This window comes from Limulus polyphemus, unplaced genomic scaffold, assembly GCF_000517525.1.
Source record: "Limulus polyphemus unplaced genomic scaffold, Limulus_polyphemus-2.1.2 Scaffold126, whole genome shotgun sequence".
NCBI lineage: Eukaryota > Metazoa > Arthropoda > Merostomata > Xiphosura > Limulidae > Limulus > Limulus polyphemus.
The window spans coordinates 200,784-215,751 of NW_013665736.1; the positions used below are offsets into that span (position 1 = coordinate 200,784).

The following is a 14,968-nucleotide window of genomic DNA, read 5'->3' on the forward strand; positions in this document are numbered from 1 at the left end:
GAAATAAAAATAGAAAGACAGAGGAAATCCATTTTTTAGTAATATACAGCTCTCACTAGGACTTCCAGATTATCAGGGAAATTGTGTATTATATTTTGAAAGAATAAATTTCACTCATCCAAAAAAAGATCTTTATAAACCATTTAAGCTGTAAAGATATTTTCAGACACCTTATCAATAGAAATTAAACTGGATTGTAAACCTACCTAAATCTGTTAGACAGACAAGCAAATATTCCCACACAAAGTGTTGTACTTGTGTAATTGGCTTCATCTTGTAAGTCTACTGAATACTAGCATAAATGTTTTTAGAAATTTACCAGTATCATCAGCTTCTTCATATTAGTGTAACAATTTTCAGTATATTATCTAACATGTACTTTGAGCTGTCCTAGTGATTTGGGTTTTACCCAAACACCCTGAAAGTTTCATGATGATAGGAGTTCAGGAAGTCAGAAAATTTTCATCACTGACAGCCATATAGACCAGCTGCTTTATAATATAGATGTCTGTGATCATAATTATTTTCAAAATGCTGAGTCAATTTTCAGAGAGTGCTACAAAGAGTCAAGTTACTTAAGCATTTGTGAATTTAACCAGGAATTTTGAATCATCTAATCAATTGTTTATTTATGTAATTTTATGGCAAAATATGTATTCACTATCAGTGAGTCCGGCATCAAATTGAGTGACTTTATGGTTTTTGCCAGTTACAACACTTAATGTAAAGAACTGATCAAAGAAATTTAGTAGAGTAGTTAGTTTCTGTGTGAAAATACTTTGGGGCCTCAACCCTAATTAGTGACATTAATTTGAATATTAATTATATTGTTATTGAAATGTTTTTCACATGTGACTTATGATATTGGAAATCCTGTAACCAACAACAAAGTTATTAGACCCACAAGCAAGTAATTCAGTGCAAAAATTGTTCAGAAAAATTGGTTTAAAAAGTCAATATTAAAAATATTTTGCAATTCTAAGTTAAAATGATTATGTTTTCTTTCTACATAGAAACTAAGTTTCTATTTTTTTAATGGTGACCTTTAGCTTTTAAACCAAAAAAAAACAAGTAGGGTTCTTCTCCATTCTCAAGGGTAGTGACCCATGAAGTTTGATTAAATCTACTATTTAGAACTATAGTTATCATGTCAAAAGTAAATGTCTAAAAAAAAGGACGGGTAGACAAATGGATAATCCCATTGCTATACCCCCAAACTATTTTGATTGAGGGAATAAAAAAAAAACAAAGTAGAAGAAAAAACCTTGCTCTAAAATACAAACAAACACAACATATTTATCAACACATCAAAATCAAGACAAACAGAATGCTAAAGATTCTGATGATCAGATATTCTGCTGATGTTTATTTTTTATATAACTCTCAAGGTTTAGGTTCCACTGTTCAACACCTCATGTGGGAAGACACTGAAATACTTGTATGAGACAGTGACTACCAAAAGAGGGATATCAACAAAATCATTTTATCATTTTATTGAAACATTAAAGTGTCTTTAATAAAGGCCCAAACGAGGGTCATGTTAGAAATGAACTTATTGACTCAACTCATGAATAATAGTATTTTATATATTTTGTTTTATTTTCTACTCTTTCAACAGATGGCAAAATTGTCCACCATTGACAAAATGCTTTATATTTTGTTACTCAAAGTTCATAGTGTATTGATGTAACGGTAGCAGTTGTTGTACAGCTGATGCAGTATTCTGCTTGTTCTAAGAATTCAGATGTCCTTAATTAATTGTCAGTTTGTCCACAGATAGAAACAGTTTAACCCTTTAAACACTTTTCTGCACAAGTCACCGTGTTACATTCAAGCTTTATAGGTTACATGTAGATGTAACATACATGTGTACAGTCATTAGGAAGAGCTCATTTTACACTATAATCTAACAATAGTTATTTTGAAATTGACCTGCAGTTATCATCACGGTGTACATGTAACTGACTATAGTATTGTTGGCTGCTTGATCGACTACAACACTTATGGTTGTTTCTTACCTAAATGTGTTATAGTTAGAGATACAGTTTAAATTGTATTTAGGTCTTACTATTATATTTTAGTTAATTATGTATTAAAATACATAATTGAAAGATTTAAACATTTTTAAATATACATCATACTTTGCATCTGTTCTCAAAGCTTAGGGGTGAATGAAAATTTTCCAAAGGGTTGTGCATGTCTCCCAAAGTAACTGTAATATGCCTCGAGGGCACCGTTTACTTGTGTCGAGATGAATAATTCACATAAATTAATAGTAAAGGTGTTTAAGTAAGTTTTGAATGTAACATACTGACATGCGCAGAAAAGGATTTAAAGGGGTACCTTTTGCAAAAGGGTTAAGATGGTTGCTGATATTGTAACTGATAACCTGTAAATAAATATAATCAATATGGAAGAGAAAACTTTTATGTCTTGATATGTGTACATTATAAATTTTGTAGTATTGGAAAGGCAAAAACATAAGGTCTCTTCAGTATTGATGATATTCAGGTGACATATCCACATCATACTTTCCTGTAAACTGTCTGTCACATCTAAGGCATTATTAATCTTTAATCAACTGGCTTGACTTCTTTAAATGTGCAATGAGTTGATTTGATTTACTGGTAAAGCTTTCTTTCATCAGGCGTATGATCAGCTAAATAGGGATTTTAAGGAAATTAAAGAAGAAATAGAATTTCTACGAGAGAGTTTAAGGCAGAGAGATGAATTAATAGAGGTGAGTGTATTGGAATGGTTTACCATCTTGAGCAAGCACTAATTCCATAAATTGATTTATTCTAACGAATGTAGGTTGGCTTTATATAAACCTTAATCATTGTTTTGTTTATGAATATGTTGAAGATCATCTCTCTCTAAAAAAACAAATAAGAGTACTTTTTGTAAATTTTAACAAGTGTGATAAATAAAACTACTCGTCGTTAATTATTTTCATGGCAGACTACCTTTTTTCAAATAAATTTACAGTTGTAGGTGATGGGTGTAGGCTATTAACCTGTAACCAAATGTATATGTATAAATGGAGACAAATTATAAACAATTTTAAAAGTTTTTATGGATTGCTAAGCATGATATGCGAAACCCTTTTTTAGCATTAAAAAGGAACAGTATAGCAAACAATTTTGAATGTTTAATTTGGATACTTTTCTCCTTGTTCAAGAACTTAATTGCATACAGTGAATATTTAATGTAAACCATATTCTTCTTGCCTCCCAAAAATTTTAAAAGTTTACATCATGGTTTGCAAAGAGTAGATTCACGTCAGAGTTATATTTCTCTCTGTGTATATTTCTAAACTCAATCAGATTTGTATTGTTTATTTGATAATTACTTAGAAAATATCCTTAATGAAAATTGTATGAGTTATAAATATAGAAAAGATCCGATAAGTCTGCATTCTAATAACAGCAATACATTACTATGAACTTGGCTAGTAAACAAGATAAATGAAATAAATTTGAAATACCTACTTTCTTTTATGGCTCACAAATTAAACATAAACAAATAAGCTTTAGAATTTTTTATGACTTAGAAACACATGCATTCTAAGCTCATATCTGGAATGCTAAAATACAACTGTAACAACAAAAAAGATGAAAAATACCTTTTTGATTCATCCAATGGAATGGACTAATTTGAAAAGTATTTTTGGAACACTTGTGACTTTTAGTTGAATTGCTGTAGAATTTGTTACAATGAAAGATCTGACATTTATAAAATTAATATAGACAATATGTTTAAATCAGTAGTAAGTAGCATGAAGATATCTGTCTAAAAGAACATATATAAAAGTTATAAAGATGATCAACTATATATATATATATTTACATTCTTTTGAGAGCCATTTTTTTCCTCTCAGTTTTAAACATTTAAGTCGTATTAATGCTGTAGAGACAGTTTTTAGTGGAGATATCTGGAGCCACTAAGATTAGTTTGAGTTAAGTGTAAGTACATGTGCAGTATGACAATGTAGCATTAAAAAAACATTAATCAGAATAATCTCATTGGGGAACGTCAGAAGGCTAGCCAAAGTTCATTGTTTTGAATTTCACATACACAACACAGTTCAAGAAGTTGAAGACTTATTTCTGTGATAGAGAAAGAGAAAATTTTCAGTTTTGTCAGCAGTATTGTTATAATAATAGCATTGGATTATGTTAAACTCTAATAATTTGTCAAAAGTATATAAGTATTACTTGATAAATATGAAGAAAAAATTAAAGATGTAGTTTTAAATGTTAAACATATCCTGTAGTTTGTTCTGAAACCGTTCATAACATAACTAACCAACTCAGAAAATAAAAAAACATTACTTACTTAAACACATTTTTTCTTTTTTTAGCGTTATTTGTTAATTCATGCACAAATGCCACCTGGTGTCATACTGATAAGCTTGAGGGTCTATAACAGTTGCACAATCAAAGTAACATATGGAAATATTACAATCTAATTGTTTATTCAGTTTTAAGTGTGCTATACATTACATTATGTCTTGTGTTATAAAATGGAAGTACTGCATGTGCAATGTTTTGATTTTCATAACACATAACATTGACATAGATGTCCTATACGTGAAGTTCTTATTTAGTAAGTTTCTTTATATCAATCTTTAGTCCCCTCGATTGGACAGTGGTAAGTCTACAGACTTACAATGCTAAATTCTGGGGTTAAATTCAATACAATGAACAAGCAGATAGCCCAGTGTGACTTTGCTTTGAAAATAAACAATTAAATTTTAATCTTAAGCTGTTAGTGTTTTATTTGAAACTAGTGGTGATTTCAGACAAATATCCTCTAAACACTTAGCTTTAGTGAAAATAGAGTGCTTCTTGTTGGTATAGAAAGTAATTTTATTGTAAACACTTGGCATTTACAAAATCACGTAACATGATTATTTTTGCAGAAAACATTTTTGAATACCAAGCATTTAAAAGAATATGCAGAACATTTTTTTAAGAGAAAGTATATTTACTTTAAATATTAGGCACTTACAGGAACAACTAATTAGTCTTTCTTAATCCTAGAAATCCAGCGTTAAATTTTCAGTCATTAACACAAAGTTGTATGGAGTCATAGTGACCTCATGCTGGCATTGTAGGGTTAAGAAAATTAAATCTGTAAATATTTAACATTTGCAAGAACATGAAACCAACATATTTTTTCCAGAAGACAATTTTACTGCAAACGTCTGACATTTACAGGAACATGGACTGGTTTTAGTTGGAGAAGAAGAAATCATGGTGAATGGTGATGATGATTGCAATAGTTTGAGAAGCACCCCAGACAGTTCATCTCCTAAAACTGTTGGCAGAGCTGCATTAGTTTCCCAGGAAGCTGCCCAGTTATTAGAACAAGCTGGAGAAGGTTCATTGGGTAAACTTTTGAGTTCAGTCATCCTTCATCTGTTCTGTGAGATAAATATGCAGATCAGTCTTACATACATAAATATAATATCATAAGTTTTGATTCTTTAAACAATAAAAAATTAATAAGTAAGTACTTAAAAATACCTTTCAGTTAATATATTAAATGATGTGGCTAGTTTGTATTTTATAAATTTATGTAATTAGGAAAAGGGTAATAAACTTGAGAAACTACTACTTGTATTTTGAAGTTAAACTAGATTTGGCTTATTTTTCAAGTTCAATCTCATTGTTTATATTTATTACGGTCATTATGTAATTTGTTTTCTAATAAAATATCTTGTGTTACCTAATTTATCTTTGGTTTTGATTCACTCCACTGATTTAAAATGGTTTTGGGGCTGGTCTTCCCTCTTCATTGACTCCAGGCTAAAATGAAGCACAAAATATTATTGAAGAATTATGTTAGAGCATTTGTATTTATATGGAACTGCTTCGTTTAACTTATTCTATTTGTGTTCAGACATTCTTTTTTGTGTGTATTCAAAGGGAAGCAGCAGGGCTGCGAAAACATTGGGTAGACTTGCATACTATATCAATAGATGAAGATTTCACTTAAAAATGAAATGTTATTTTTACAAGAATGAAAAGGAGCATTCCAAATTCTAACAAATAACAAGCCTTGCCAAATTGGGTTAGAAACTTGAAATAGTTTTACACCAAACAATATAATTGTTAATACACCATTGCTCTTTGGTGAAAATAAAAGTTCTCAAGCTTTATCTTGAACTCCCCCTCCTTTTTATTAAAGCTGGGTGAAATCTAATCTGTTTTAAATTTAGCATGTTACAAAATAGTCAGAAAAGTCATTGAATAATGCTGTTAATGTTTGTTATCCCCCAAATATGCCTTTCTGACTAATTAGTTCATGTTTTATTGTACTCACATTGAAAATTCTGATATTGATACCATCATTTGTTTTTATCAATTGGTAGGTAATATGAAATTGAACAGTATTTTTCTCTTGTTTCTAAATGTTTGTGTGGTATTTTATGGCTTGTTTGTATAGAATTAGCCTTTTTAAAATTTTTTGAAGTCAGTATAAACTTAAGAATGTTTTAGTTGAATTTTATTTTCTGTAAAGACCATAAAATCAAGTTGGAGAAGTTTTTGGAGTTTTAAATATTTAACCCTAGAATGCCACCATTAAATTTTCAGTTATAAACACCAGGTGATATGGAGTCGTAATGGCCTTACGCTGGCATTCTGGGGTTAAGGTGTATTAACTATAACTGTAGCATAGAGGGTAAATTATGTGTATAAAAATGTTCTCATCTTTTAAAACTGTCTACTTTAAATAAACTTCCCAAACACTACATGAGTCAGATTAATTTATTTTAATTGAACATGTGCATAGATAGTGTCTTGCACCCATCTATAAGTATTTGAAGTTAATGGAAATGCTATTCTAAGAATATGTTAGCTGATGGACCAACCTGGCATTTCTGAAAATGTTAAAGTACTTGCCGAGTTTGATTTTAAGACTGAGTGAAGGTAGTGGTTTAAACAAACTTATGATTCTTTCATATTTCCTTCTTTTTCACCTTTTCATTCTAGTGGTTTAATTTACTATTCAAAAAGTAATGTTATTGCTACACAGAGTAGACATACAACCTAACTCAGTATTACTTAGCATTGCAAGGATTAATTAAGTGTTTGGTTGCATTATTATTGGATGTTTAATCTTTCAATAAGTGCTTTTTTAAACTGTAAAAAAACTATTGGTATATACTCAGTTTTAACTAGAGAACTAAACATAACTTCACCAGCATAGGAATTTACTTAGATAAACACATTAAAATGTAGGTGAAGTTTCTCTAAAGTTGACTCAAGTATCATTAAGCATTTACCTATTTAAGTTTTATTTCTAATTTTATTGAAAATTTATAAATTTGTGCTTATGGGTCTCATTCAATTTATTAGAATTTTTCTTATCCAAAAATTGGATCATTAAGGAATGTTTTTATACCATGTATTTAGTGAATGAAAATAAGACATTGCTGTGTGTTTAATTGTGTTTCTGTGCATAATATTATGGTTTTGATTCTTCAAAATTCAGAGCTGAATTTTGCCTGTTAATTGATTTATTTCATTAGTAGTATAATAAAATACATAAAGGACTTTAAGCTGCATTAAAGCTATTTTCATAACAAGGTTTTAGTTCTATTTGTTTTTCAGACCTGTAGGTTACAATGATATAAATCCATTTTATGTGCTATGCTACTGTACTTTCCCACACATAGATCTATGTGCATAGAATATGATTCATTTGAGCCGTGACCCACACCAATGAAAGAGAAAAAATAAAAATGCTAACAATAATCATACATATTAATTACCTTAGGGTAAAATAATAAATGGAATATTTTAAATACTTGGATTGGGAAGACAGAATTCCAAAAGTAATACAATATGGCTTACACAAGTCTGCAACTCTTCTCATGCCTTTGTTCTCAGGTTTCAAAATTGTGAAATTATTTTGTTCCTTTCTATTGCTGTAATTGTTATTCTCTAGTTATTTTTAACTTGTGTAAAGTTTTAAGAAAAACTGGACAGAGTGTATTATTTACTCTTAATAACTTAAGTGTTGATGAATAAAATTTTACTTTACTTAAGCTTTTACAGTAAATTCAAATATAACATTTATGTGAAAATATGGTTTATTTGTTCTTACAGATGTACGGTTAAAGAGGTTTGCAGAGGAAAAACAAGAGCTTTTAGATGAAGTAAGTTTTATAGTTGTGTGAATGATCATGGTCATTCTTAAACCTGTCTTTTTAGTCATATTTTATGTATTTTTTGTTTGAAATATTTTCACTCTTCTCTTTCTTTAATTCCAGAGTTAATGACTAAGCAAGTGATTATTTTGACCCTTAACATTGCTGTTAGTTATGTAATATTTCAATATGTATATAAATTGTCTTGTAAGAACAGTGTCAAAATTTTAAAGTAAATTTTTAAGAATTTGTTTTCTGGGGCTTCTTTTCTATTTCTGACCTTTGTTCAGGTGAACTGGGTAATGACCACTATTGTCAACTTTATAGTATTACTTTGTAAACTTTTAAGGTCTTGCTCTTTTGTTGCATGCATGTTTTTAAAAGTAATAAAAGATTTAGAAGAGTGTCAGGCAGGTGGTAGCACTGCCTATATAGGAATGGCTCAGATTGTTCATCGAATTGGTATTTTAAATATCTCCTCAATAGGTCAACAAAACTTGACAATGCTATACAATGTTTCCTTTTATAACAATATCTATGTAATTACTGAATCACAAGTTCTGTGAATGTCTGTAAATATCATAGCGAAAAGTTTGCATTTCTCCTTTTTTCTGCTGCTGCTTTTTTATTACATGATAACTCAAAAACCAAAACAACAGTGTCAGCCAATTTCACTGAGGTGACATAGTTTGAAACGGAGTATCTGCTTTTATAAGTATTATTAACTAATAGTAATGTAAAAAATATATCATAATGCTTGTGAAAATGATGTTACCATTACCCCCTTGATGTTAGCTTTCTTACAGAAATTTGTTGTTCCTTTAAAAAGCTTAAGTACAAGATGAAACAAGAATTACCAGCCAATAATAGATAGACAGTAAATACTATAGTTGGAACCTCAATGTATTTAGTACTTGGTTATAAATACAACCTTCCTATGTCTATTGAAACACTGCATTAAAAAAAAACCAAACAAGTAAAGCAAAAACTTTTAAAAAAAGGAATTGAATGTAGGATGGCTAATATCAATCCTTCAAAAATAATGCAAGCAAGATAGTAGAGATGGCATTTGTATCATCCCTATATAATAGCAAATGTCATCCCTACTATTTTGTTTGCATTTTTTTAAAGGATTGATATTAGCCATCCTACATTTACTTCCTTTTTTAAAATTTTTTTCTTTTTCACAGTTTGTCTTACTGTGTAGAATTAATGCTTGATGACAAAATCAATTTTATTAAAGAGCTAGTTGTACAAAATTTCTTTAGAAATATCATTGATGTGTAGATAACCTTTCACTGACCCCTGTAAAAACAACCAAATGTAATGGTTCCATGGGTGACTGGTTTACAGAAGTTGCATTGTAACTCATTAAGTAAAAAAAGAAAACAAGCACTTTTGGAAGTTAAGCCTTCATTTTTCAGAGGTGAATGGAAAATGAATAATAAGAAGAAAGGTCTGCCTTTTGAAAGCATTTGGGGTATAGGATTTTGTAAATCGTTATTTCGACTTCATATTTAACCCTGTTTGCATGGCTGGGAGTCAAAGTACACGTGCCACAAACTTTTACAATGTGGCATTCAACTTGATATTATGCATTTCATGGCAGAGTTATCAGTTATTCATTTCACCCTACAATATTGATTTAGCAACAGTTCAAGGTAGAGAAAAGTGAATATCAGATACAATATACATTTTAGAGGTTCTAGAGGTTATGGTAATGCAAGATGCAAACTGTACAATGGACAAAAGTACTTTTATTCTTCAAATGAACACTGTCATGCACTCTGACTATTCAGAGTCTGGGGCAGGCTGATGTCTTCAAATCAGAGATATCTTAAATGCAAATACTTTTGTAACAAATTTGATTTTTTTTTGTGTACTACAGACTTGTATACACAGATACACACAGTAAATTCCTTCTCTAATACAGGGTCAGTCCAAAGAATTGAGCCTGTGCATGTTTGGTTAATGAATTTTTCTCACTTAAGCAAATTCTTTAAGCATGAGAATTCAAGTGCATAAAATTAAAGGAAAATGTTTGTGAATGGCTTCAACTCAACTTATTTTCTGATTGATGGATATAAACTTCTGTACTTACTTTCACACCTTTATCCTTTGTAGTGTATAATACAAAATATCATACACAGAAATAGCATGAATTTTATCATTAAATAAAATTTTGTGATGGCCAGGTGGTTAGGACGCTTGACTCGCAATCTGCGGATCGCTGGTTCGAATCCCCGTCCCACAAAACTTGCTTACCCTTTCAGCCATGGGGGCATTATAATGTGATGGTCAATCCCACTATTTGTTGGTAAAAGAGTAGCCCAAGAGTTGGCGGTGGATGGTTATGACTAGCTGCTTTCCCTCTAGTCTTACACTGCTAAATTAGGGATAGCTAGTGCAGATAACGCTCGTGTAGCTTTGCACGATATTAAAAAAAAAAAATTTGTGGGTGTTAAAAAATGTATGATGCAGATAATATAGTTTTGAAATCCAAAATCTGGCCACGATGTTTTCAAACACAGTATTTACTCAAGAACCTATATAACGAGAATTGTTCTGTTAATTTCCTAAGTTCAACTAACTTGTAAAGTTTCTGACTGTGGATACAGTTTCCCAATTCTTTTGTCTTTATTGTATACACATGAGGTTCTTCAGACTCTGGTGAAAAGGCCTTTAATTTTTTGAAGACATTTTTATTTGGCCCATCTTTTGAGTCACATTTACACTTTAATCTTAAGAGGAGAATTTGTTCTTCCTTTATTATTATGGATTAGAAAGTCCTCTAAACAATTACTTCAGATTCTTAGTTTACAATACACCTTATATGAAGTTAATGTATAGATCATTTTCATTCTGTTTTCAGTGTCTTCTCTTTGTCATGACTTTGAGTCAATTTTCTTTAGAAACGGTTTTATAAAAGTGAAATTGTAGATGTGTTCATTACTAGTTTATACATTTTAGCTAACTGAAAATGAAAGAACATGGGTATCTATAGAATATGAAATTCCTATTTGCCAGTTTTTTTTGTTTTTTTTTATGTGGCTTTCACTTTCTCATTCTTAACTTGTTTATTTTTACAACTTATGAAACAAGTTACTTCTTGTTTAATAAAACTTAATAATTAGTATCTGAAATTAAACAGTCTTGTATTTTTCTTTAGATTCATAGGTTAAAATTTGAGTTGGAAGAAGAAAAACAGAAGACTGCCAAAATGGAACAGTTAACACTAGTGCATGGCCCCCAGTCCAATGGCCCTGAAATGAAACTTCTAGAAGTTCAAAGTTAGTAATCTAATGCTGCCATTAACTTAAATATGTACTAGTTGGTTACATGTATTTTGTCAACTATCTTAAAACTTTGAGTCACTCATATGGAAATGTCCATGTTTTGTTGATAAGTTTAAACAAGAGAAAAACCACTAGGCTAATTTCTTATATAGAACTTTGCATAAGTTTAGGGTTCAATATCTTCCTTCAAAACTTTTGTTAAAATATTGTTTTAGTATTGATGAAAACTCTTCTCAATACAAGGTTACTTCTTCTCAGATCCATTCCATTTTGACCTCAGTTTTCAATACAAGAATAGTTTTTCAACATGTTATGACATCTAGGACACACTATTTTTTATGACTTTCATTGGTTAAGGTCTTATCAGTCATATATAAGTTTGTTAACCACTGAATGATATAAGACAATGACAGTAGTTACATTAAGAAAGAGTATTTTATTTTTATTATTCTTCCTGCTTGACAATTTTTCTTGTGCTCTCTTGATTTTAATGATTGGGTGATACAGTAGCAGATTACTGCAGAGTAAAATTGGGCATTTGTCCATGGCCTGAGGCTATATAGGGGGCCCATGTCTAAGGTTAATCTACATGAAGGATTTGCTCTCATTTAAACTTTTTAATTTGTTACATAATTTAAATAACTAATGTTTACTTTGTCAGTGCACACGTTGCACTTACTTGATTAATCCGGAATAGAATCTAAATGTTAAGCAAATAAAATTAAATTCAGTTTTTTTTATCTTTCTTTTTCATGTAATGGATAATACGATGCAGGGACTATGACCTACAATAGTCTCATTCTCATTTGTATATGAGGGCCTTCTCTTAACCTTTGCCCATTGCTCATAGTTGTCTTAATCTGGCTGTGGGATAATCTCATTTTGACCTCTTTAACTTGATAGGAATTTCATTATTACTGCATTCATAATGTATGCATTTCATGCAAAGATCATACCTTTCAACCTTGCACTTACAACTGAGACTCAAGTAAACATGGTTTTAGTACATTCTACCAGTTTATATTGACTAGCTAAGCACTTAAAACAGGTCTTCTGTACACAAATTACTTAGCAAAGGACTTTCACTAAGGTCTTAAAACAAATCGGGGGATCTCATTTTCAATGAAGATTTCCGTACAAGAGGTGAACCAATGTGCCAAAAAAATTTATACTGTTCGAAAGTTCTAGTATGGAATTATTTAATTTTTTTCCAATACAAAAGAAAAGTTTACATACTAGCATTTGTTAGAAAGGTAATTGTTTGGCAGCCATCTTGAAGCAACTGTGTAAACAGAACACTGAGATGTACTTGAATGTATGTGAAAAAATCTTTGTAGATTAAACTTGGACAGTTGCAGTTCTGTGTAGACAAACAAAATAAAAAAGTGTGTTATATTAGATTCTAGAAATATACTGTGTTTACTTTAACAGCAGTTTATTCTTAGTATACAAACCTTCATTTGTTTGCACTTGGGAGTAACTGTGGGCATTGCTTTCCTTCTAAGTTTTAGTATTTCTTGTATTTGACCAAGGGATTTTCATTTGTTTATTGCTGACTAGAAAATCATATGTACATGTTATACAATAAAGTGCAAGATAAATCTATCAAAGCACAGTAAACATTTGTCCAAAACTATTGATTTTTTGTAACTGATCATTCCAAAAGAGAATAAATGAGTTAATGCATGTTAAGTCAAACTCTTTTTTTAACTCTTGTTGAGTTTGGATTTTACTCTGTTTTTAATATGCAGCTAAATAAAACATTTTAGATTGTTTGCCACACTTTACAAACATTTTGATTTAGATTATTAAAATTGTAGTTGTTTTGTATTTGTATAGACCTAGAATAGAAAGTGTACAGATTTACTAAATTCATATGAGACATGGTTTTATAATTTTGAACTTTATTTGGTTCTCAAAAACATTATCTAAAGGTTAGCATTATGGGAAGGCTGAAAAACTGATCTTCTTACAAATTCATTTCATGCTAAATTTAAACTGTGCTTATGTTTTCATTATTGACTTCTAGTATGATGTACCAAACTACAACATTCATCTATATGTTATAGTGTTATAAGGTGCTTTTCAGCAATACAGACTTTTTTGCCTTTATACAAATTATAAACAATTAACACAACACACCAGTAATATATGAGCATAGTTGGATATAACAAATAATGTTTTAATATTGGAGGTTGTTTTTATATTGGTAAAACCTGAATAATGTCATAGCAAAAGACATCAATGGTCCTATGTTATTGAGATTATCTACCCTAAGAAGTCACCTACATATATTCTTGTTAAATGTTTGTCATAATACAGTGAAATTACTATCTTTTTCTGGAAATTTAAACTGTAATGTAACTGAAAAGCACATTGTTTGCTGTTTATAGCACCAAGCTTGGAAACACATTTGTCATTGTGTTCACATTTAAAGCGAACAAGTAGGTCCATAATTACTTTGTGTAAAAGGTGTTTGTTTACTTTTTTATATCTTACTGCACTATGTAAATTTCATAGCTATAATAAAAATAACTGCTGCAGAATTCTTTCATTTTATGAAATTATATTCTGATTTGCTATAATAATAATATAAGCAACATTGTTATGTGTGCATAATAATCTAATACAATGTACAAAGTATGTTATTTTTATTGGCAAATGTTTCAGGCCATCTTACTATTAACACAAATACAGTTGGGTGTTTTCTAAAGGAATATATGTATTTTTTTCTATAACCAGGAGAAGCAAATAAACAAGTCAGTGACTATAAATTTAAACTGAAAAAAGCAGAACAAGAAAATTCAACATTACAAAGCAGTGTAAGTATCTAGCTGTTGATCAAAAGGAGATCAACTAAAAATAATATAATCTGTGCATTAATTCTTTCAACATAACTTTTAGTGAAAACTATTGGCATTTTTCCTAGAAATGGAAGTAATCTGACTTTTATTCAAATAAAAGATATGTAAAAGACATCTAAGTGAGTACTACAAAAACTGTTATGTACATACAAATAGAATATCATTTAGCATGGTAAATATGCTAATTCACAGATTTAGATTACATGTGAAGTCTGTAAATAGTCACATTTATGTTCCAGCATCTAATATATCTAAAAAAAAATAATTATCTTCCAATGCTTAGTACATATGCTTACAAATGATATCATTATAGTTTGTGTAATGATGTTACTCCACAGTTTTATGTTCCAGCATCTAATATATCTAAAAAGATAATTATCTTCCAATGCTTAATACATATACTTACAAATGATATCATTATAGTTTATGTAATGATATTACTCCACAATTTTGTTTCTATTGTAAATATATGAAACTGAAAAAAAAAAAATAATATATATATATATAAATATATTCAAAAAAATATCTGTGTTAGTTTTTCTAAATGAATTGGATAGTTAAGATTAAGTGCTTGCAGAGGATAGAGAAATTTGATAGTATAGGTTGATGTCCTGTTTCTTCACTATGTTTGCGTATAGAGGAAACAC

The 14,968-nt window shown here is 29.8% G+C and overlaps 1 protein-coding gene across 7 annotated transcripts in view; it reads left to right on the top strand.

Annotated features, from left to right (window-relative positions):
• The window catches only part of LOC106473087 (leucine-rich repeat flightless-interacting protein 2-like), a 95,268-nt gene that overhangs the window by 76,277 nt on the left and 4,023 nt on the right, over positions 1-14,968 (top strand). For 6 of the 7 annotated variants that reach the window (XM_022402543.1, XM_013933771.2, XM_022402547.1 and 3 more), the window contains 5 exons: positions 2,648-2,740; positions 5,223-5,406; positions 8,121-8,170; positions 11,331-11,451; positions 14,200-14,279. In XM_022402543.1, the coding sequence (XP_022258251.1) occupies positions 2,648-2,740; positions 5,223-5,406; positions 8,121-8,170; positions 11,331-11,451; positions 14,200-14,279 (528 nt within the window). The remainder of the gene's footprint in view (positions 1-2,647; positions 2,741-5,222; positions 5,407-8,120; positions 8,171-11,330; positions 11,452-14,199; positions 14,280-14,968) is intronic. The other variant, XM_013933778.2, reaches the window with a different exon arrangement.